This window comes from Thamnophis elegans, chromosome Z (genome assembly GCF_009769535.1).
Source record: "Thamnophis elegans isolate rThaEle1 chromosome Z, rThaEle1.pri, whole genome shotgun sequence".
Taxonomy (NCBI): domain Eukaryota; kingdom Metazoa; phylum Chordata; class Lepidosauria; order Squamata; family Colubridae; genus Thamnophis; species Thamnophis elegans.
In genome coordinates this window covers 8,839,932-8,863,183 of record NC_045558.1, presented here as the reverse complement: position 1 = coordinate 8,863,183, position 23,252 = coordinate 8,839,932, and the positions used below count along the sequence as shown (strand labels likewise).

General features: G+C 42.6%; 1 protein-coding gene across 1 annotated transcript; it reads right to left on the bottom strand.

Moving 5' to 3' along the window:
* Positions 1 to 500: 500 nt before the first annotated feature.
* Positions 501 to 21,998, bottom strand: NUB1 (negative regulator of ubiquitin like proteins 1). The gene is made up of 15 exons (XM_032237399.1): positions 21,856 to 21,998; positions 16,765 to 16,882; positions 16,511 to 16,678; positions 13,815 to 13,873; positions 13,233 to 13,303; positions 12,912 to 13,106; positions 10,414 to 10,502; positions 10,174 to 10,280; positions 8,405 to 8,591; positions 7,252 to 7,359; positions 6,860 to 7,012; positions 5,225 to 5,371; positions 4,325 to 4,417; positions 2,733 to 2,928; positions 501 to 1,318 (listed from the first exon to the last, which is right to left on the bottom strand). Exons 2-15 carry the CDS (start codon positions 16,879 to 16,881, stop codon positions 1,146 to 1,148), a joined length of 1,863 nt encoding a protein of 620 aa, XP_032093290.1. The 5' UTR covers position 16,882; positions 21,856 to 21,998; the 3' UTR covers positions 501 to 1,145.
* Between the last annotated feature and the right edge of the window lie 1,254 nt (positions 21,999 to 23,252).

Below are 23,252 nucleotides of genomic sequence, written 5' to 3'. Positions count from 1 at the left end.
CCGCTCCCTTCACCAAAATGGCCGTGCATAGCATTTAGGAGGCTTCCAGAGTGCTCCTGGGGGCTGGGGAGGGCAGAAATGAGAGAAAAACGGGCTGGTTTTTTTGCTCAATCTTGCTCCCTGGAGCACTCCATAAGCCGCCTAAATGCATGCCCCTTTTTTTGGACAGAAAACGCTTGTTTTCACGAAAAATGAGCCATTTTTTTGCCCAGTGGGGGGCACCCCTCCAGAAGCACTCTACAAGCCTCCTAAAGGCTATTCATGCCTTTGAGAAAAAAAACGGGCCTGTTTTTGCAAGAAACGGGCTGTTTTTGGGAGGTCTGCAGAGTGTAAAACTTTTTTAAAAAAATTTGCCTCTTCAAAATGTTGGTGTGCCTTATACTCTGAAAAATACACACTCTCTCCCACCCTCCTCTCACAAACACACTCATTCTTTTCAGCATTTTCAAGACCGTCTTTGTTCCTGCTAGTATTTTTCAGCTTTTCAAAAACACTGTAGCCGTGATAAATGTGTTTTTTATTGGTTAATAGTGTTTTAGCAAGACTGTTTAGAAAAGGAAGGTATTTCAGTTCCACACACAATAGATTTACAATAGTATTAAAAAAGGAAGGAAAGAAAAAATCCATTAAAAACTGCTCTACGCACAAATCCTTATTTCTAATGAGAAAATATCAGGACTAATCTTCATGGGGTCCTACTCAAGGGCTGCCCTACTGAGATCATTGGCTGTTTTTAAAAAACTTCTATTGCTGTGAAGGGGTGCAAAATGGATTTTATTCAAGCTATGATTTAAATAAATCAATTTTACATCAACATATATATATATGCTGAAGTGTTCTACAAAAATATTTCTGTAAATATTTCTGTTCTACAACTGACAATACTGTCCAGGAGTGGCTTCAGATTGTGGTTAAATGGACTTATTTTGCATGCCAACATTTCAAAACTATGCAGCTACTTAAGGCATCTGGCAAAATATAAGAAAGCGACCTAACCTTAAGCTCTGGATCGGGACTAAATTAGTTCCAGTTAAGTGAGCTGAATTCTTGAGTACCACGAGACTTAAAAGCAACTAACTCTGCCTGATCTAGCCCAAAAGACCCTGAAGTGCGTAAGTGAGATGCAGCCTTCCAAAGTCTTGCCTCTACTTGGAAGGGATCTGCAGGTGTCTTATATAGGACAGGTACTCATTAATGACAATTTCCTCCTCTTCCAAAGTTAAGTCCAAGTAATCTTCTTCATGTTCCGGAATATCTTCTAAGATTTCACTGACAGCATCCACCTCCATGTCTTCGTCTGTTGAAGCCCCAGATGTGCCTACAAATACACGAGAAACGAAAAGTTCACACAGAGCAAAATTTCACTTCTTGGGCTCTTTTAATCCAGCCTCTCTACAGAGAGCATCTTCCAGGAATAGATGGGAGTTGGTCAATGATAGACTGCGCCATAATTTCTTACCTCATCTGTGAAATACCCTGTTTCCCTGAAAACAAGACTTCCCCGGATAAGAAGCCCACTCGGGCTTTTGAGCGCATGCGCTGAAATAAACCCTCTCCCGAAAATCAGCCCTCCCCAAAAATATTGCAACAAAGCAGCAGCCATGAGATGACCATGCTCACTGCCTCCACCTCAAAAATAATAAAACCTCCCCAAAAATAAGGCCAAGCGCTTATTTCAGAAGTCAAAAGAAAATAAGACCCTGCCTTTTTTAAGGGAATTTTAATGTATTTAAACAAACTAGAAAGCTCAAGGTTTAAGACTGTTCCTGCTTTTGATGAAGACCAGTGGGAAATGGAAAGACAGGTAGTCCTCGACAGTTACAACAGTTCCTTAACTGCCTCACTTAGCAACACGAATTTTAAGCTCAATTGTGGTCATAGGCTGAGAACTGCCTATATAGGTAATCCTCAAGTTGTAAGTGTAATTGAGCCCTGCAATAATGGTTGCTGTCATGACGGTTATAAAAATGGCCACCAGGTGATTGGATCCAATTTTACAACCTTTTATGTGAACAGTTGTTAAACGAATGTGGGAGTTAAAAGTTAATCCATTGTTGGGTTGGGCTGAGAGTTACTGGCCCAAAGTCACCTGTCTCAGGTGACAGTACAATCCAGTTTCTATCTGATGCCTTAACCACTAGACCCGTGATGGCGAACTGATGGCACGCTCGGCAGTGCCTGTTCCTCTTCTGGGTTACTGCATGTACATGTGATGATCAGCTGACCTTTGTTCATTCAGCTGTGCTGGAAACTGAAAAGCTGGTCTTCCGTTTTCCAACATGCACATGTGCACTGACCAGCTTAGCGATGCATGCGCATGCGCATCAGTAACTGGAAGACTTGCCGGCCAGCGCACATGCACGCACCAGAAACTGGAAGTACATTTTATGGCATGCACATGCCCCAAGTAATTCTTCCTCATCACGCCCCAGACGAGCACACGCACATGCATGAAGTGCTCCCTTTTTGGCACTCGGTGCCGCCCACGCGCTCCCTTTTCGGTACATGGTGCCGAAAAGGTTCGCCATCACTGCACTAGACCAAACTGCATGTTGAAGTCCAAGTCAGCAACGTGTGACCTCTCTGAAGCACACAGAAACTCCACAGTTTTCCCATCAACTCCATCCTCTTCATATGCTGCGTCACATTAAGAACCTTGTCATCTCTCCCAATTCCCTGCCTCCAACTCAGTCCCGTGGTCTGCTTGTCATCTCTGAACTGGGCCCTTTTACCTGCAGAATCGGTAGGGGAGTCTTTGGATGAGCTGGATTCATTGGAAGTGCTGGTGGTGCTGTCTGAAGAGGTCTGCAAATCAGCAGGGAGGGATCCCCCATAATGAAGGAGTGTCTGTACAGCCACTTGAATGTTGCCTCGGAATATTTTCAGAGCTTGCTCCGCAACGCCAGGATTAAAGCCCATGTATACCAGCTAGGTGAAAACATACATTAAGCCACATTTTAATCTCCTCCTGAGAAATTCAGAGCTGATATCTCAGAAGAGACCTATTCCCTAGTAGGAGGTGAAAGCTTCATCTTTCATGAACTCTCAAGAGAGCGATGGAAATTTTAAAGCTGAAAATGAATGCACTAGATTCCAACATTCTAGTACCTTCCTCAAGCACCCCCCAACAGGCAGAATCCCAGATTCTCAGCAATGCCTGCTCTGACTGGGGAATTCTGGGGATTGAAGTAAATGCAGTGCAATTATGCCCAGGTTAGGAAATCCAACTCTGAGGCCAATAGCAATAGGACTTATACTGCTTTGTGGTGCTTTACAGCCCTAAGTGGTTTACAGTCTCAGCATCTTCCCCTCCCCAAACAATCGGGGTCCTCATTTTACCCACCTCGGAAGGATGGAAGGAGCCCCATCAGGCTCGAACTCCTGGCAGTGAGCAGTTAGCCTGCTGCGTTCTAACCACTGCACCACCTGATTCTTGCACTATAACTGGAGACAATCTGAGAATCCATAGTTAGTCCTTACTTATGGATTGCCTTGTTTAGTGACTGAAGTTACAGTGGTGTAAAAAAGAAATCTCAGCTTTGGACCAATCTTTGCATTTATGTCCATCACAGTGTCCCATGTTTATGCGATCTCTGTTTGCAGGCTTCTCAAACAATTCGTAACAAGCTTCCATGGAGAACATGGAAGCAAACTCATAAGTCACAATATGTGATGTTTTCACTTAGCGACCACAATGAGTTGCTTAGTGTCCAACTAGGAAATTATAAGCCCATCATTGTCATTGATTTACCTACTTAATGCCTGAAGTGCTTAATTAGTACCTGTCCTAATTGGGCTGCTAAGTGAGGATTAGATACACACACACACACACACACACAGAGGTATATATGTAAATAGGCTTCAAAATTACAATGAGTATCACTGAATGTCAAGAATTGTTCAGAAGTTTACATTAGCTTCTAAAATATAGACCTTCCCTCCTTCCTTTCTTTCACTGGTATCTGACTAAGTTTCGGAGAAGATTAAAATAGCCCCCCTGCCCCCCTTGGCTCACATTATTTTAGCATTTTTTAACATTAAAGAATGTCAGCCAAACCAGGTAAAGAAAAACTGGGTTTCGCCAAACAAGAAATTCTGACTAAAACTAAGACTCTTTAAAGCATTTCTCACAATAGGAGTTCTTCCTTGGTTACACCGGGATCTTTTTTGAGTCACAAATGCTCCCATGCACCCTTATCAAGATGCTCTGGAGATGGGATGAGTAACTTGCAACAAGTTGGAAACTGCAAATGGACAAGACCTCAAGAGAAGAGAAGAGAAAAGAGGAAATGCACACGAGACACGGGCCGCATTCCCAACTGACCTGTTCAATACTTTGCTGAGGAACCTGAAAGTCATCCCCTGGAGTAGAAGCATCATCATTTGGTAACAGCAATTGGGGATTATCAAGTATAATCTAGAGCACAAAATGAATAATGTAAGGAACTAAACCAAGGAGGGATATCCCAAGGTAGTACCAATAGTCTTCACTTTATAGGCAGTCCACAACTTATGAGAACTGGGCCAGGGCATCCATTGCAAAGCATTGGAGTCGTGCCCGGTCTTTATAACATTTTTGCCATGGTTGTTAAACGAATCCTGCTTCCCCCATTTGCTTATTGGAACCCCACCCTGGAAAAGTCACAAATGACATCTGGGACACTGCAAACATTGGGAATACATGCTGGCTGCCAAGCAACCAAATTTTTATCATGTCATTGTGGGGATGCTGTAAGTACAAGGATTGGTTTTAAGTCACCTTTTTGAGTGCTGGCATAACTTTAAGGTAAAGGTTTCCCTCATACATGTGTGCTAGTGGTTCCTGAATCTAGGGGGCGGTGCTCATCTCTGTTTCAAAGCCGAAGAACCAGTGGTGTCCGAGGACGTCTCCGTGGTCATGTGGCCGGCATGACTAAATGCCAAAGGTGCATGGAACGCTGCTACCTTCCCACCAAAGGTGGTCCCTATTTTCCTACTTGCATGTTTACATGCTTTTGAACTACTAGGTTGGCAGAAGCTGGGACAAGTAATGGGAGCTCACTGTTATGTGGTGCTAGAGATTCGAACTGCCGTCCATTCCGATTGACAAACTCAGTGTCTTAGCCACCCCCTCATAACTTTAAATGTGATTAATTAATGGTCGTAAAGTTGAGTGGGGCTTGTCTAAAGCAAGCAATGTTTTGACCTGATGAGAACAGAGGAAAACACTAGGAATAAGAGTTACCTTCACTGCTTCTTCAATGTTCCCTTTTGACTTGTGAAGTGCCTCTCTGGCTGCTCGCTCTGAATAGCCCATACTTTTCAAGGAATTTATGCCTTCTAATTGCTTTCTCCTTTTTGCCTTCTCCTCTCTCCGTATGAGAGCTTTCTCCTGCACAAGAACAACAGTAAGGCATCTTTTCACTATCCAGCAAAACTGAAGGTTTCCACTCCACTTCTTATCTATAGATCATTCCTCAACTTTGAATGCACTCCTTCCTTCTTTTTTTTGACGAGGTGCCAGGTCACAAAGCCATAATCTTAAAATCACTGCCAATTTCTAGCAACCACACAGATAAATTATTTTTCTTCCTCCGCTTATCCCTAGCCAGGACTTTGAACAGTGTGCTCATAGCGCTGTTCTAGCTAAACACTGATATTCATGCTTCACTGTGCAATTGTGAAATTGTCTAAGAGCTTTTTCTCTAGGAATCTGGAGCCCTGTTCTCTCAAAACAACCCTTCCATTCTAGCAGTCATGTTGGAATATTTAATAGAATTATAATATTATAAAGTTTTGTTTGAGCATTTGTGCTTTCATAAAGACCGAGAAACCGTGCCTCATTTTGTTTTCTTTTAAGTTTGGCTGGCCTCCTTACTCCTCACTGTTCCCAGGCCTTGAAAGAAGTTTATCCAGGGAAGTGAGATAACTGATAGAAGAAAATATTTTGTAGTTCAGGGATGCATTGTGGTGTCCTTGGTGTTCTCCGGCTTGGTTGTTTTCTTGTGGATGTCTAGAGGAAAACAACCAAGCTCAGATAGCGCCATATGTCTGGCACAACCAAGATCAGAGAGCGCCATATGTCTGGCGGAAGAAAAGCAACCAAGATCAAGGGGCACCAAGGACCTGAAGGGAGATAAAGTGAACATTCCAAAGACAGTTTATGTTTAGATAAATTCATTCTCAGAAAAACCAAGAGGCCTTGGTAAGGAAGGGAGGAAGAAGTTCCTTACACAGAATGATACTGAGATGGGAAATGGGAGACTGGGTAAGGGAGTGTATCTGATCGGAATGTACATTATCTGTGCTGGATAGAGGGGGCCAGATGGCCACTCACCTAACAACTTTCTGTTGTTGCTCTTAGGTGAAGAATAAAGAATTTAATTTCAGGCAATTGTCCCCCTCCCCTCCCCCTTAACACCAGCTCAGAACTGAACTTGGTAAGGAATAAATATCAAGAGTTAGAAACCATTCATTTGGTGAGAAAATAGTGGAATTTATTGGTATTTCAGTGCAAACCGAGGAGAAATTGGCCATTTCAAATTTGTAAGAGAAGCAGAGTTCTGATGTAAGGCAATGCACTTGTGTGAAATAGAAGTACAAGCCCAGGGTTTCTCAACCTCAGCAGCTTTAAAAGATGTGTGGACTTCAATTCCCAGAATTCCCCAGCCAGCTGGCTGGGGCTGGGTAATCCTTGATGGCTGGGTAATTCTGGGAGTTGAAGTCTTAAAGCACCTTAAAGCTGCTGAGAGTGAGAAACACTGCACCAAATGCTTGAGATGTGAATTTTTACTGCCATTGCACTACTCCCTGCATCCCGCCCTGCTATGAAATTGCATAGCACTCTTCCTGCCCCTAAAATACCCCCTTGGCTCATTACCTCCCTCCTGTTGGAAATATGATTGGCAGCATGCTCCAAATGGCCATCACAAGCTCGGAGACCGAGGCGAGCCTCTTGAGCAGAGAAACCCAGAAGTAACAAGCTATTGATCTTTTCTGGGTCAATGACCAGCTCTTGGAATAAGCTATGTGCCTGCAAAAAAAAAAAAGAGAGAGAAAAAGAGAGAGGGAGAAACAAACAAACAAACTAGAGTGAATTACAGAAGAAATTGGTTGCTGTTTAGAGGCGCAGTCGTGAAAACATCATGTATTATTGTATTAATCTACTATAAATGCCACTTTATTCAAGGAGGCTTAATCCAAGAAATTACATGTTTAGATTTTCAATTTTATGGAAGAATTTTAAACCTTGATAGGAACACAATCACTCACTCTTTGAAGACATTCGGCAGCTTCTTTCTCTCGGCCATTGTGATAATGGCTTATGCCTTCAAGTAGGTAGAGCCTCAAAAATAAAGCTTTCTCCCTCCCAGAGCTGCCCTGAAGGAAAGGAAAAATTTACAAACGGGTCAACATGCAAGGAAGGTTTCACAAATCACAGAATAACAATCCAAATATACATAATAAAAACCACTGGTATTTGAATGGGATTAAGAAAAAGAATTAGAGGATTGAGTCCTAAATAACAGGACCTATACAAGGATCATCTACCAAGCAGTTTGTTCCTGATCTGGTGGAACTTTGCAGAATTAAATGAAATGATTTTAACAGGCACGCCCTCAAATGCTTCTGATATTTTGGCTTTAAACATTCAGACTTTTAAACTTTTAATTCCTTGAAGCTTTTGGTGTAAATACTGTGTTTCCTGAAAATAAGATAGGTTCTTATTTTCTTTTGACCCCAGAAATAAGCGCTTGGCCTTATTTTCAGGGAGGTCTTATTATTTTTGAGGTGCAGAAGGCCCCTTCACCTCATTCCATGGCCCACGGATCAACTGATCCAGAGAGGGCCAGAAGTTCTGTCTCTGTTTCTGGCACACTCTTGCCAGCCCGAGCGTCTTTGGGCCTGCCGCTCTTTTTGCGGCCGCCACTAAGGGCCACTGTAACTAGGGTTTGTGGGAGCGGCCTCCACAAGGTTGTTCCGCCTGGATGGCAGGTGCATGTGGGGTGCGTAGGGGATGTCATCTCCCCCCTGGAAATGGCATGGACCTGCTGTGCATGCATTTTTAATATTTTAGGGGAGGGCTTATTTGGGGGAGAGGGCTTATTTTAGCGCATGTGCTCAAAAGCCTGATTGAAAAAAACCTCATTATCCGGGGAGGTCTTATTTTGGGGGAAACAGGATACTCTTTCCAGCATATCTTGCTTAATGTTCAATGTAAATGAGGACGAGTTTCATTTATTAATAAGTTTACGTATTACGTTGCCTATCTCACTATCCAGTGACTCTGGACCAGCTTGTAATGTGAAAAAAAACCAACAACCCAGAAATATAAAAAACACTGAAGTTCTTTTTCATGTACTTAATATTCATTCAATGTCTCTCGAGGATGCGGGCTTGTATATAACACATGTAACCAACCTACTTTTATGGTGACCAGCCTTTCGTGGTTCTCTCCGTAACACTTCCTGAAGCAGTCGTGCGCTGACAAGAGCTTTTTCTCGGCATCGTCAAGACATTCCAGCTGGCCCAGGTGGAAATAGCACCAGACAATGTCCAGCTGCAGCACGGCGTAATTATCCACGGTGGTGAGGAGCTCTGAGCAACTTTCACTGAAAAGCAGAACATATTGGACACAGGTGCTGCAGAGCTGCTGAAAAGCAGGTGGAATTTAGAGGTGCTATGGATGTGCAATACAGGGAGTCCTTGGCTTACAAAAGTTCATTCTAGTGACCGTTCGAAATTACAAGGGCACTAAAAACGTGCCTGGCTGTCAGCATGTTTATGGTGACTGCAGCGCCACAGGGCCACGTGATCGCCATTTGTGAAACTTCTGAAAGCTTCTGATGAGCCAAGTCAAAGGGGAAGCCGGATTTGCTTAATGGCTGCATGATTCCCTTAACGACTGCCATGATTTGCTTTACAACTGCGGCAGAGAATGTAGGGACAGGTGCGACTTGATTTTAACCACCTTGCTTAGCAACGGAAATTTGGGTGTCCACTGCGATTGTAAGCCAAGGACTATCGGTACAGCCACCCATCATATCGGGGATCTCGTAAGCCAGGGGGATAAGGACGGGATCCTGCACTGAACATCCGCGGGGGGCAGGATGGGTGAAATAGCATGAGAGAAATGTAGTCCCCAAAGAAGGGTATGGAGCAGCAATGCCACCAAAGGACACAGTGAACAGCCAAAATATGAACAAGGTAAGTGCGGAATACGCCCAACTCCAAAAGAAACACCAATGTGTCAGCTCTTTTCTCTCCGAGCCACAACAACACAACTTTACAGAAGCCTCAGGTACCTCCAGGCAAACTGGCTAGAATGGGCTGAATGGAAACTGGTCCAAAGGCTGTTAGGAGGAGCTGAACTGGTTTCAGTCGGGGATGCTTAGAGGGTGGATCATGAAGTCTTTCCTGCAGCTTCTCTGGAACTTTACGCCTACAGCTTGAGTTTGTGAGGTTCACGTTTGGGCTGGGAAAGAGATCAATATGCAACCTTGTTATGCCCTTATCTTCACACTTGCTAGCACAAGATGCCTCTTTCCCTTTCAGAGTACAGACAGTCCTCGAGTTACAACCACGACGGAGCCTGGTAGTTAGGGTTGCTAGTTGTGACTGTTGTAAAGCGGGTCACCATGTGACTGGAACTGACTTTGCAACCTTTTTTTGCAGTGGTCGTTCAAGCAAAGCCATTGTTCTCTAGGAGCCAGTTTTTGCTAGAAGCCAAAAGTAAAAAATGGCTTCCAGCAAAACTGTCGTAAAACACAGCCACCTGACTGTGGGGCACTGCAAACAGCCATAAATGAGGGGCAGGTTGTTGAGTGATCAAAACGCAACCATGTCATTGTGGGACATGGGCAGTTTGAAACCGGAGTCATTAAGTAGCTTTTGTAACTCTAAGTGGCTGTTAAGTAACCGGCTGTAAATTGAGGACAATTTGTACTGTGTTGCCACATTCTGGGATTGTTGGTTCAGTGACAATGTTGCCAATAAAGCTGAGGCCAAGGCTAGCCTTTATAAAGCTGCCGTGCTTCTTTCTATTGTTGTGGGCTAAGCACATTTGGAAATGACAAGAACAGAAGCGAAATGTTTTTGGCCCATTTTAACAAGTACATAAAATTGCTAAGCGAAGCCACTATAATTAGTTCTGAAAGAGGTTTTGCAAAAGGAAAGCGAGGTTGTCTTTTTTACCAAAAGTGTTTATCCGCATCCAACAGGTAGGGCAATGCCACAGCGTATTCTTTTTTTTTCAGGAACGCTCTGCCCTTCTCATGGTACCCCATGGCTATTAAAAGAGCCTGCCAAAAAACAAGGAGGAGGCGAAGAAACCTTTTACTCACAACGAAGACGAAAGAAATTGCTTTTCAGACAAAACACGTTGTGGGGGAGATGAGACAGGCAGAACACAACTTTTGTAGAGTTCACGCTTACTTTTTTGGCTTGGGGAGGAATCTGAATAGTTCTTCCAGTCTGGTTTGCTATGTCCAGGTAAGGTGTGCTCTCCGGATCGAAAGAATTTTCTGGAACAAGAGCATGCGCATAAAAAAAATACCAAACACATTTTCAAAAAAACTGATTTATTTTTTAAATAAATAAAAGGTGAACAAGCTACATTTTGAGGACCACACAGCCCTTGCTCCAACTTTTTAAGTGTAGGTACTAGAGATCCCCCAACATTATCATCAAGATTTAATATGACAGAAAAAATAGGATTTTACAAGCGCCACATTTTTAATGAAAACTAGCTGATAATCGGGTATTTATTTATAAGGGGAAAATGTCCGGACCAAACGTAGTTTCTAATGTTGGATTTTCCCCCTTACCAGAGGGAGCCCCCTTGTGGAATATTGTGAAGCTGTTATAATGGCAACTCCACTGCGCTGTACAGAAGCAGCCAGTATGGCAGTACGGCACAACAGGCTGTATTTTAACAGAACAAACACCCCGAGGGGGTGTTAGGGGTGTCCTATTCCTACAGTATTTGTTTGCAGAGGGTAAGCCATCTGTGTACCAAGTTTAGTTGAAATTGAGGCATTCCAGAGTTATGCTGGAACACACAAACACACACCGCCATTTATATAGAGAGAATAAGAAGAAAGATGAAGAGCCATTTATATGTATTGAGAAGAAGAAAGGAGGAGGAGGCAGAGGAGGAGGAAGAAGAGGAGGAGGAGGGAGAGGAGGAGGAGGAGAAGTAATGAAAATCTTCTTTATTTAATTGCTGTCTTAGAGGGTTGTGCCAGTAAACTCAAAGGGATAGAGCGATCGTCAGCCTGATAACAGATGGGCAGTCACTAAATAAGTTGGGACCAAGAATTCCTTGGTATGCCTATAAAACTTGGACCACAATGACCAATCTAATCCCCTCATTCGCTATTCACAAACAAGAATTTTCATAGGAGTTTTCCAACCAGGAATGATGTTGCATCCCAGAAGGCTGAATTTTTCAATTAATGAATTCTACCTTCCTCACTCAAACACTCCATAGTTGTGAAAGAAGAGTTGCTTGTTTTACAAAGTATGGGGTGATAATTCTTTCTAAATCAATGAGTTATTATTCTAAATAATAACTCAATGATTAGCCATTTTTTGGGGAGGGGGGAGGAGCGTGCTTTATCTGAGATTAACTCTCTATTCTCAGCCACACAAGTTTACATGTTGATTCTCAATCACTCACTTTCTCTAAGCCCGATCTACCTAACTGGGTTGTTGTTGTACTCCTCTCTCCCCCCAAAAATCAGATCAGGTTAGTGAGCTTGAACAGAAATGCATGGCCAATGCTAATATATATATATGTGTGTGTGTGTGTGTGTGTGTGTGTGTGTGTATATATACACACACACACACACATATACATATATATACATATACACACACACACATACACACACACACATAAAAATCATATATATATATATATATATATATTTACAACCCCTGGTAAGCCCCAATTATGGGAGGAAGCTAACTGCTTCCATCATCTGTCAATCGGCTCGTCACAAGAGTCCATCCATGACGGAAACCCAATATTTTTACTGTTGCCTTTGTTATATTTGTGTTTGTTTTTTTATTTGTGCTGATAAATAAATAAAGGGAGACTAGTATAGATCTATTTCAAGCTATTTAGCTCTCATCAGCTAGCCATACCCTTACTGGGATTCTAATAGATACCTTTCACCCTGGCTTCGCTGATAACGGATAAGACCCTGTGGGATAATGGCTAAGAAGTCTGCATATATATATATGCAGACTTCTTAGCCATTATCCCACAGGCTCTTATCCGTTATCAGCGAAGCCAGGGTGAAAGGTATCTATTAGAATATATATATATATATATATATATATATATATATATATATATATATATATATATATAGATAGATAGATAGATAGATAGATAGATAGATAGATAGATAGATAGATATAGATATAGATATAGATATAGATATAGATATAGATATAGATATAGATATAGATATAGATATAGATATGGCTGTGTGTGCCTGTGCATATGTATTCCAGAATAACTCTGGAGTGCCTCGAGCAATTTCAACCAAACTTGGTACACAGATGACTTACTCTCTGGAGAAAAATACTGTGGGGGTCAGACCCCTCAGGGAGTGGGTGGTGGTTCTGTTAAGATACAGCTTGTTGTGCCTTAAAATGGCTTCTACTATACTGCTGCGTTATCAGCTAGATACTACTAAATTGCAAAATGAATATGAGGTCAAGTTAAGGGGAAGACCAAGAAAATCATGGCTGGATGGAGTTGACAAGAGATGTAAAAGGGAAAGGTGAGAAATTTAAAGGAAAAAAATGGCACAAAAACTGTTGGAAGATCTGAAGGAAAAAAGAATCTCTCTCTCCCTCTCTCTCTCTTTGTACCTTACTCTTAGTAGTCTGGGACTTAAAGAAAAAGTTTCTTTAACCTCTTTCAGCAAGTATTTCTAATCCCCTTTTTGTCCTCTGCATCCTTTGACTGATCTCTTTCTTCTTCAAGGCCTCCTGTTCATACTGTATTTCTTCTTCACGGACTTTTCTTCTGGCTTCTTCCTCACTCAGCTTCAGCTCAAGCACCATCATTTTGACATTGTGGGTGACTCCCTGCTCCTCTAGCGTCTTTCCTGAAAAATGGAAGCAGATTGATGTTCCAGCCAAAAGCAGGAGAACTTGCTGAAGTAGGAAACAGCTCTGTTCAGAACCTGAATGAACAATTATTCTGAAAATGCATTTAAACACAAGATACATACCTAATTCCAGTTGCTTTTTGTTTATAATTACTTTAATGCAGTTTTCTTCAAATCCATATGTCTGTGCTATTCTGGGAAGAAGAACAATAGCTAGTAAAAGCAATTCGGCTTCAAAATTATACAGCTATGTATCTTTTGAAGAAAAAAACTAACTTTGCAAAATTATCTTATATATCCATTTTTCTTATCTATAATTACTTTATTGCAGTCTTCTTCAAATCCATATGTCTGTGCTATTCTGGGAAGAAGCATAATAGTTAGGCAAACAATTCAGCTTCATGATTATACTGCTATGTACCTTTTGGCCATGTGATGCTTTATAACACAGTGACTTATAATGGAAAATTCTAGTTGCAATTGTGTTCATAAGTGGAAGACTGTCTTACTCCGAAAATCTATTTCTATATTCAAACTGAGGAACTGGTAAAATATATTTCTTCTATATTTATATCTTTCTGAGACTGAATATATGCAAATGATCCGTATGGCATGTATGCTATGATATACTTATAGTATGCAGTTATATAAAAATAAATTACAGGAACTTTTAGCAAAGCACTCAAGTGAATGGTAAGTACTTACTGGGATCGCAGCTCTTTGCCTGTGATAACCAATTTGGTTTCCAGTATATTCTTTGGCATCTATGAAAAATAGAATATACAGATTCATTTAAGGAGGATTTAAAAATTTTGGGATGTTCAAGCATGTTGGCCTTATTTACTGAGCAGCAGTGTTTAACGTAAGCCTGGTTTCATTCCACTCCTTCCTAACTTTTTTTCATTTCTTTTCTTTCCAATTTACACACATTAGTGAACACAGAGCAAATGAGAATGTTAATAATTCTACATACATACATAAGGCAGAGGAGGGGGGAAAATGAGAAGAGAAAGAAAAGAAACTTCAGTGAACAATGCAAACCTCAATTCTAGAATTAATGACAGTAATTATCCCTATGAAACCTGAAAGAAAATGAGGAGAAAAAGAATCTGGCAAAACAAATCTATACACAGACATTCTTGAAAATCTCTTCACTTGCAGATTGCTTCCGATTTTGGTCCTATTAAAGCAGGAGTCTCCAGCCTTGGCAACTTTAAGCCTGACGGACTTGAACTCCCAGCAAAGCTGGCTGGGGAATTCTAGGAGCTGAAGTCCGCCAGGCTTACAGTTGCCAAGGCTGGAGATCCTTGTACTAAAAGTACAAGAAGCATCAATTTCAAGTAAATACACAGGGCCTTAAGAATTCAGTACTGATAATCCTTAACTTATGATCACAATTGGGACCAAAATTTGTATTGCTAAGCAAGGAAGTTGTTAAGCAAGTCACCATCCCTTTTCATAACCTTGTTTGCCAGAGCTGTTAAATGAATCACTGCAGTTGTTAAGTGAATCACGTAGTTGTTAATTTAATCCGGTTTCCCCCATTGACTTTGCTTGTTCAAAGGTTTTGAATGGTGATCATGTGACTCTGGAATGCTGCTGTAAATACAGTTGCCAAGTGCCCGAATCCTAAGACATTTTATGGATAGAGTTTTTAATGAATGACTGGGATAAATGTAGGCCACAAGAGAATAATGAACATAGCAACATGTTTTATATTTCCACTAAACGAGCATTCTTTTTAATGTGAGGGGTGGTGAAGGTTTCAGTCTTAGCCAGAAATTGTTGCCAAATGCATTTCATTGCTTTTATTCAATAATTTCATCTGGAGCTATGTTCCCCTAATCAGCTGCCTTTTACAATCCTATGTAGGATTAACTAGGTTTTATTAGTGTTTCCACAACATGTTTATCAACTATTATCTTAATCAGTGCTGAGACAATTGACCGAGTTTTACAGCAAACATAACCACATCAGCTGGGCTTGCCTAACACACATTAGGCTAAAATCATTTTCCGGTTCAGCGTGTAGTGAGAACAGAAATAATATTTTGTCTTGAGAGTTTGCCTCTTCCGGACTTTTGAAAGGAAGTCAATTCCAGGGGAATTCCTACCCTATTCTCTTATACATAAGTAAACTAAACAGCCTCATTTTTCTGGTGAAATCTGTAATGGTGGAAGGAAAGAGATGACCAGAAGCAAGATTATTGGACTCAAGTTACGGTAGCAAAGGGGACGCCATCGGAAGAGCTGAAGGACCAGGTAGAGGAGAAAATCTTCCTGGAGAATGTTATATGGCTGCTAGGCAACACTAACTTGATAGCATATAATCTATCAACAAATCAATGCAAAGTCCCCCCTCTCTTGAAAAGTCTATAATGTTGCCCCAAAGGTGCTTTTTCAAGAGTTGAAACTGGACTTTCTGGTTTTTCTTTGAAGATTTTTTGTTTCTCATCCAAGAAGCTTCTTCAGCTCAAAGAAAAACCAAGGAAGTCCAGTTGCCTCTTGAAAAAGCACCTTTAGGACAGCCATGACCTGGATGAATGAGGATCTCCATAGACATACTGTGCTGGGATAGAAGGAAAGAAAGAGAAAATGAAGATGACCAGCAGCAAGGTGGATGGACTCTGTTAAAATAGTGGCGATGGGGATGTTGGAAGAGCAGAAGGACAGATCGTCAAAGAGAAAAATCTATCTATGAAACTATTAAGAATCAACAGTGCCCTAATAACATATAACCACTCAACTGTCTCATTTATTTGTCTATATACAAATGAACTATAGGTAGTCCTCAAGTTATGACCATAATGCAGCCTGCCCCAATTTTATATTTTTTTATGGTGGTCATTAAGTGAACATACTGATTGTGGGTAAATCTATTGTTTGTGATGAGTGCCGATTGATTGAAGAGATTGATTTTGAACAAAACTGTCATAAAGCAATGGCCATATGACCGGGGGTTGGGATGCAAACATCAGAAGGGTGGATCCAGCTCATAGGTCTGCAGGTCGTAACTTTGAGTGGTAGTTAAGAAACCAGTTATAAGTCAAGGACCACCTGTATTATCATTCCGATATTTGACCAAGATGCACACGCCTCATGCCCATTGGACAGACTTCTGTCCAATGGGCAAGAGCCGAGGTGGCGCAGTGGTTAGAGTGCAGTACTGCAGCCACTTCAGCTGACTGTTAGCTGCAGTTTGGCGGTTCAAATCTCACCGGCTCAAGATTGACTCAGTCTTCCATCCTTCTGAGGTGGGTAAAATGAGGACCCAGACTGTGGGGGCAATATGCTGACTCTGTAAACCGCTTAGAGAGGGCTGAAAGCCCTATGAAGCGGTATATAAGTCTAACTGCTATTGCTATTGCTATTCTCTTCAGATAATGGGAAGCAGCTGCTTACTTTGCCCATCCTTGAAGGTAAGGCTACTTCCAGGGTTGCCACGCCTGTTGACTTAAAAGCTTCATTTCTCATCCCTCTCTCGACAGCTTTGCAACGTATTTCTTCCAGAAGAGCTTCTATTTCGTTGTCATTGTAATTGAGCCTGGCTGAATATTGCTGGGTGAGATCCTAGGAGAATAAAAACAAAATCTGCTAAGAATACAGAAAGCCATAAAAACGCACGATGCGACAGGAGAGGTAATATGCTTGCTTACCTTCAGCTCCTCTCCAGCTTCCTTGTTGCTGTTGGTATAGGGAGGCTTCCATAGCTGAATTTTGTCTTCACGCAAATAGCTTTTCAGCTTCGCTGCAAGAAACTTGTTCTGGGCCATCCTGGCATAAAAAAACAAAAGGAAAATATTAATCTTGGTGTGAGACTCTTAGTTCATATATATGTACTCCTCAACTTACAACACTTGCTGGTATTAAAAAAGGAACTCACAACTGGTCCTTGCACAAAGGACTGTTGCAGCATCCCCCATGGTTATGTGATTAAAATTCAGGTGTGTGGCAATTGGCAGGTATGGCTACAGCATTCCCTGAAGCTTCCCTGAAAGCTTTCGACAAGCAAAGTCAATGAGGGAAAACAGATTTCTCCCACAACCATGTGATTCATTTAAAAAACTGTGGAAAAAAGGGCATAAAATCAAGTGTAGTTCACTTTAACAACCATCTTGCTTAGCAACAGAAATTCTGGTCCCAATTGTGATCGTAAAAGAAGGACTATTTCCATCAAAGAAACAGTCATTTCACTATATTTATTTTTATACATGTACATACCTGTGTTTCCCTGACACCTGAATTAAGTGCTTGGTTTTATTTTGGGGGAGGTCTTACTTTTGGGGTGCAGGAGGCGGCAATCACCTCATGGCTGCTGCCGTGTTGCAATATTTTCAAAGAAGGCTTATTTTTGGGGGAGGGTTTATTTTAGCGCATGCGCTCAAAGGCCCGATTGGGCTTATTATCCAGGGAGGTCTTATTTTCGAGGAAACAGGGTAGTTTCCCAAAACCTATTGAGTGTTTCTAAATAATTCAAGACCACTATCCCGTGACTTCTCTTTCAGATTTTCAGAAACAAGTTTAATTTTATGTGAAAGTTCATACACTGTGGAGAATTGCAAAAATCCTCCTAGCATCCTACTGTCCTGACCCATAGATAAACAGGACTTTCTGCTCATAAGATAGAAGAAACTGAGTAACAAATAGCCTGTCAATAGGAAACAGTGTGGTGAATAATGAATTATGTTTATTTTTAATTTGCTCATGGAGTTGTCCTCATTTTACAAGCAGCAACTGGCCAGGGTAGTTATAAAACCTCACCCACTGAAAGAAGCTAAACATATGTAATTTTAACTTTGTCCAGTGGAGATGGGTGCTGAATCAAAGTGTAAAGAATTCATGTTTTCCTTAAGGTGACACATTTTTAAATTTCAAAAGTCTAAAATCTCATCAATTTTTTTACACAGCTACTTCAGATGTGTAAAGTGAAAGTTTGTAGCTCAACTAGAATTTTGTTTGGTTTTGGTGCCTTTGAGCCAGTTTTTGACTGCCTGAATATGTCCTTGAAGTTTTTTCTTGCCTTGAAGTTTTTGTGGTTTGCTTCACTCCTTCCTGGGGCTGAGAGACAGGAAGTGGCCCAGTTCATCCAGCTGGCTTTGTGTCTAAGGTGGGACTAACACTCAAGTTTTCCGGCTTCAATCACTGATGGTTGAGACTCTGCGAGTTGAGGTTCGCACATCTTAAAGCCGCCAGGTTTGAGAAACCCTACACTATCCCAAACTGGGATTCTAGAATGAAATACTGGATTAATGCTAAATTTATCAAATATGCTTTTGTACATTTCGTTGCATTTTGATCTGCAGAATGGACTTTGCAATGTCCAGGAAGGCAACCCAGAAATGCCTGGAGATTAAATAACAGTTAAAAGCCAGCTGAAAAGTTCACTAAAGAACAAAACAGAAGTTTTATGGGCAAACATTTCAAGCCATTTCAAGCCCCCAAGAAAAATCCAGTCCTCGTGAAAAAAAAAAAAAAATCTGAGGATTGCAGCTATCACTACGGCTCTGCCATTTCTGGTCCCCTGCATTTTACTCTCTGGCAGCAATCCCCATGTGATCCAAGCGGATGCCATGTTTTACAGATGTAGCCAAATAATCCAGCCAACATTTCTGTTGTTTTGGATTTGGGACCCAAGAAGGAAGCCAGAGAAAAGCACTGACTGGTCCTTTTGCAGAGACTCTCCCAATCACCATATGGGAAAGCAGAAGGTCAGCAGCTTAGCTTCCTTTCATGTTACCCATTCCACCAACTGTATGATCCTCCTGCCCAGCTTCGCCAATATTCTTTCAGCCAGATAAGGAAATGGGAAAGCCTCCTTCAAGCCAGGCAGATCTCCCAAGCAGCTGGTTGAGGAAAGGAGGCCATCTTAAAGGGCAAATGGATGGAGAACAAGGAAAGGATATAGAGATTGGTTTCTGGAATTTTTAATAGCAGCTCTAATCTGGACCATGTGACTGGAAGAGAGTTGGAGAGGCAGGAGACTTGGGACAGATCCTAATGATCATCACCATCATCATCAATAATTCTGATGATTGGAGACGATTATTTGTCCCAGTGATTTTTCAATTATTAAAAGACTGGTAGAATATTGGAGAGAAAAAAATAAATTATTATTTTTCCCTTTCCACACATATGCTTATTTTTCCCTTACATGAGGAAAATTGTGTTATTCTACTATCATTTTGGCATCTTCTTAATCAAGTGATTAAGAAGTAAATAGAGGTAGTCCTCCACTTATGATCACTATTGAGCCCAAAGTTTCTGTTGCTAAGTGAAAGATTTGTTAAGTGAGTTTTGCTCTATTTTACAACCTTTCTTGGCACAGTTGAATCTGCTCTCCCCATTGACTTGGTTTGTCAAAAAGTTGCAAAAGGGGAGCACATGACCCCAGGCCACTGCAAACTGTCATAGATATGAGTCAGTCGGGAAGTGTTTGAATTTTAATCATGTGACCACAGAGATGCTGCAATGGTCATAAGTGTGAAAAATGGCCATAAGTCACTTTCTTCAGTGTGATTATAAACTTCGAATGGTCACTAAATGAACTGTTGTAAGTCAAGGACTACTTGTAGAGTATTTAACACTGTGGGCTGTAAGACACCACATCTTAGCTTTTTTGTCCATTTTAACAAATGTTATGCTGGGTGTTTTATTTTTCATTGTTTCACTCTAGCATTAGCAATACCGCTTCACAGTGCTTTACAGCCCTCTCTAAGAGGTTGAGAGTCAGCCTCTGGCCCCCAACAATCTGGGCCCTCATTTTACCCACCTTGGAAGGATGGGAGGCTGAGTCAATCTTGAGCCTGGTGAGACTCAAACTGGTAAACTGCCGGCTGCTGGCAGTCAGCATAAGTAGCCTGCAGTACTGCACTCTCACCACTGCGCCACCTTGGCTCTAATTATCAATATCCTTAATGCTTTTATAAAAAACGGTAACCCCAGGAAAAAAGACCAAGCAAAAAAGATTTTGTTGTGTGATGGGCAGCTGTGTGTGTGTGTGTGTGTGTGTGTGTGTGTGTTTGTTTGTGTAAATTAAATAAATAAATAAAATACTGACTTGGTTTGATTTGGTTAAGATGTTTTGGATGGTTTTAGCTTGTTTGCTTGCAGCAATGCCACAAGCAGAAACAAATCCCCAAAATTATATCAGATGGTTTACATAGGCAAATTGGGGGTGTATGGAGGGGGGGAGGGGCCAAACAAGTGACAAAAAAGATGCGATGAAGGCAGTGTTTGATCATCTTAGATTCAGATTAACAGAGTTGGAAGGGACCTTGTAGGTCATCTAGTCCAACCCCAGCCCAAGCGGGAGACCCTACACCATTTCTGACCTCTAGGCTGGAATACTGCAATGGGCTCTACATGGGGTTGCCCTTGAAGAGCATCCGGCGACTGCAGTTAGTCCAGAATGCGGCCGCGCGAGTGATAGTGGGCGCACCGCGGTTCGCCCACATTACACCCATCCTCCGCGAGCTGCACTGGCTACCTGTCGGTCTCCGGGTGCGCTTCAGGGTACTGATGACCACCTTTAAAGCACTCCATGGTAGTGGATCTGGATACTTGAGAGACCGCCTTCTGCCGATTACCTCCCTCCGACCGATTAGATCGCACAGGCTGGGCCTCCTCCGGATTCCATCCGCCAGTCAATGTCGACTGGCGACTACACAGAGGAGAGCCTTTTCTGTTGCAGCCCCGACCCTGTGGAACGATCTCCCCGTTGAGATTCGTACCCTCACCACCATCCAGACCTTCCGCACAGCCCTCAAGACCTGGCTCTCCCAGCAGGCCTGGGGATAGGTTTCCAATTTACCCGCCCGAGTGTTGATTGTTGAATGCATGTTGTGGTTTATCGTTTTATTTTTGGTCACTTATTGTTTGTCTTTTGTTACTGCACACCCTTCCCTTTGTGATTGTAAGCCGCCCTGAGTCCCCTCAGGGAGAAGGGCGGCCTATAAGTCTTAATAAAATGTCTAAAAAAAAAAGACAAATGGCAGTCCAATCTCCCCTTGAAAGCCTCCAATGATGAAGCTCCCACAACTTCCAAAAGGCAACTTCTGTTCCATGGGTTGATTATTCTGTCAGAAAATGTCTCCTTATTTCTAGGTTGAATCTCTCCTTGGTCAACTTCTCAACCTCAGCATCTTTATTCAACCTCAGCATCTTTATGAGGGGTGGACTTCAATTCCCAGCATCCCCCAGCCAGCATGTGCTGGTTGGGGTGGATGCTGGGAGTTGAAGTCCACCCTTCCCACTTGTGAAGGGAGGCTGAGCTGAAATTCCAAAGGGGCGGCGTTTGTCCCGAGGGCAGTGTCAGTTCAAAGGGGGCGGGGCTTGCCCGGTGACATCACGGCGCAAAGTATGGGTGGGGCTTGCACTGTGACGTCATGACGCGAGCGTCGGTCCTTCATGCTGTGACGTCACGCGCCTCCTCATACGGCACGGTTATCTTGGGGAGTAGGTGCTGGCTCCCAACCCCCAAGATGGCAGGTGCTAGAACCCAGCTCACTTGGAGGAGGCTCAGGTGAGACAAAGAGGGAGCCCTTCTGAGGTAAAGATCCTTACCTCGCACCCCTCCCTCAAAGATCTCCAGCCCGCTTGCCGATCCCCCTCGCTAAGAGAGAGGGAGAGAGAGAGACGCCGGCCGGCGATCTCTGTCAGCGGCCGATCCCCGCCGTCCCTGAGAGAGGAAGACGACGGAGCCCCAAACGCCCAGAAGGTCGCCCGCGGGCGCCACACACACCACTCACCTTCGCGAGCTGTTCCCCGTCGCGCGGCCCTGGCGAAGGAGGGCGTGTGAGGGGGGGAGAAAAAACTTCGAATGGCTCCGGTGGACGTCAGAAACGAAAGCGAGAGAACACTCCTGCGCTGACGGAGGAACTCCGCCCGGCCGATGGGGGGGGGCGGAGCAAAGATCGGGGCACGTGACCCAAGGCCGGGCGACCTCCCGCCGCCATTTTGGCTCCTGTCGTCGAACATCGGAGTGGGCATGCGCGCGCGTGACAGAGGCGGAGGGCCTGGCTTTCCTGACTCCTCCCTCCCTCCCCGGGCTGTTCGGTTTAAAGAAACGCTTTCGGAAACGATTTGCAGACGGATGCGGCCCTCTAGTGGTCCTGTCGTGCAGTGCAGTCCTTGCATTTGGGATCGGACTGCCGGCGGGCTCCTTTTAAAGCAACGGATGGCTTCCTCAAAAGAGAGCCTGGGGCTGCAGGAAGCCTCCCTCTCCAGTAACGTGGAAGAAGGGAGAAAACAAAGACACCCCCCCCAAAAAAAACCAAAGAGGAGACACCAAATTTATCTTGTCGTGTTTATGTTTATATTAGAGGTGGAGAGCTTTTGAGAGCTTTATGCAACGTTATTTCATTTTAATGTATGCTGATTAGTGTACCTTCAAAAGTGACAAAGTATTCTTTTCTCTATTCTATTCTTTTCTATTCTATTCTCTATTCTATTTTTCTATTCTATTCTAAATAAAAAACAAAAAGACCCCCAAACAAACTTTCTTTTGTTTGTTTAGAGTCTGGCTTGTTCCTGGGGATATGGGTGCTCCTTCTTCGAACTTGATCCTGGCGAAAATTTGCAGTCCTTCCAGGTTACTCTTTGAAATCTCTCCTCCATCCTCTCTGTGTCCCCATAATCCTTCCCCCTGGTTTCCCAACCAGGCCAATTTTTGGTTCAGTCCATCCTCTCCTTTCATTGCATGCCTAAAATCAGTCTCTGCTCACTTATCTTCATTTCAAGGGAGCTGTCATTGCCATTGGTCCAGAATAGATTGGGTCTTGCAGGAACCATCAACATGTATCTTAATAGATATAGTAACTTAGCAGGAATAAAGAAATGATCTACCACTGACTTTGTTTTAACTTCCAGTGCAGTTTTCAATCTGAAGATTTCCTGATGGTCTCCCATTCAAATTCTAAACATAATTTGCTTTGCTTTTTTCCCAGGTCAGTTAGATGCTGGTATTTTCTGCAATACAGCTAATCCTTGACTTATGACTGTAAAGGAGTCTGGAATTTCTTTTGTAACTCAAGATGGTAATAAATTGAGTCACTCATGTAACCAACCTGCTCTTACAACCTTTTTTGCATTGTTGATAAGCAAATGCCACATCATAAAATGAACATCGTGATGAAGCAATTCAATG

Coding starts and splice junctions, on each gene's coding strand:
- NUB1 (XM_032237399.1), bottom strand. CDS start 16,881: ATGGCCCAGAACAAGTTTCTTGCAGCGAAGCTGAAAAGCTATTTGCGT. Junction 16,679..16,764: donor AAGCTGGAGAGGAGCTGAAG/GTAAGCAAGCAT, acceptor TTATTCTCCTAG/GATCTCACCCAGCAATATTC. Junction 10,281..10,413: donor TTCCTCCCCAAGCCAAAAAA/GTAAGCGTGAAC, acceptor GTTTTTTGGCAG/GCTCTTTTAATAGCCATGGG.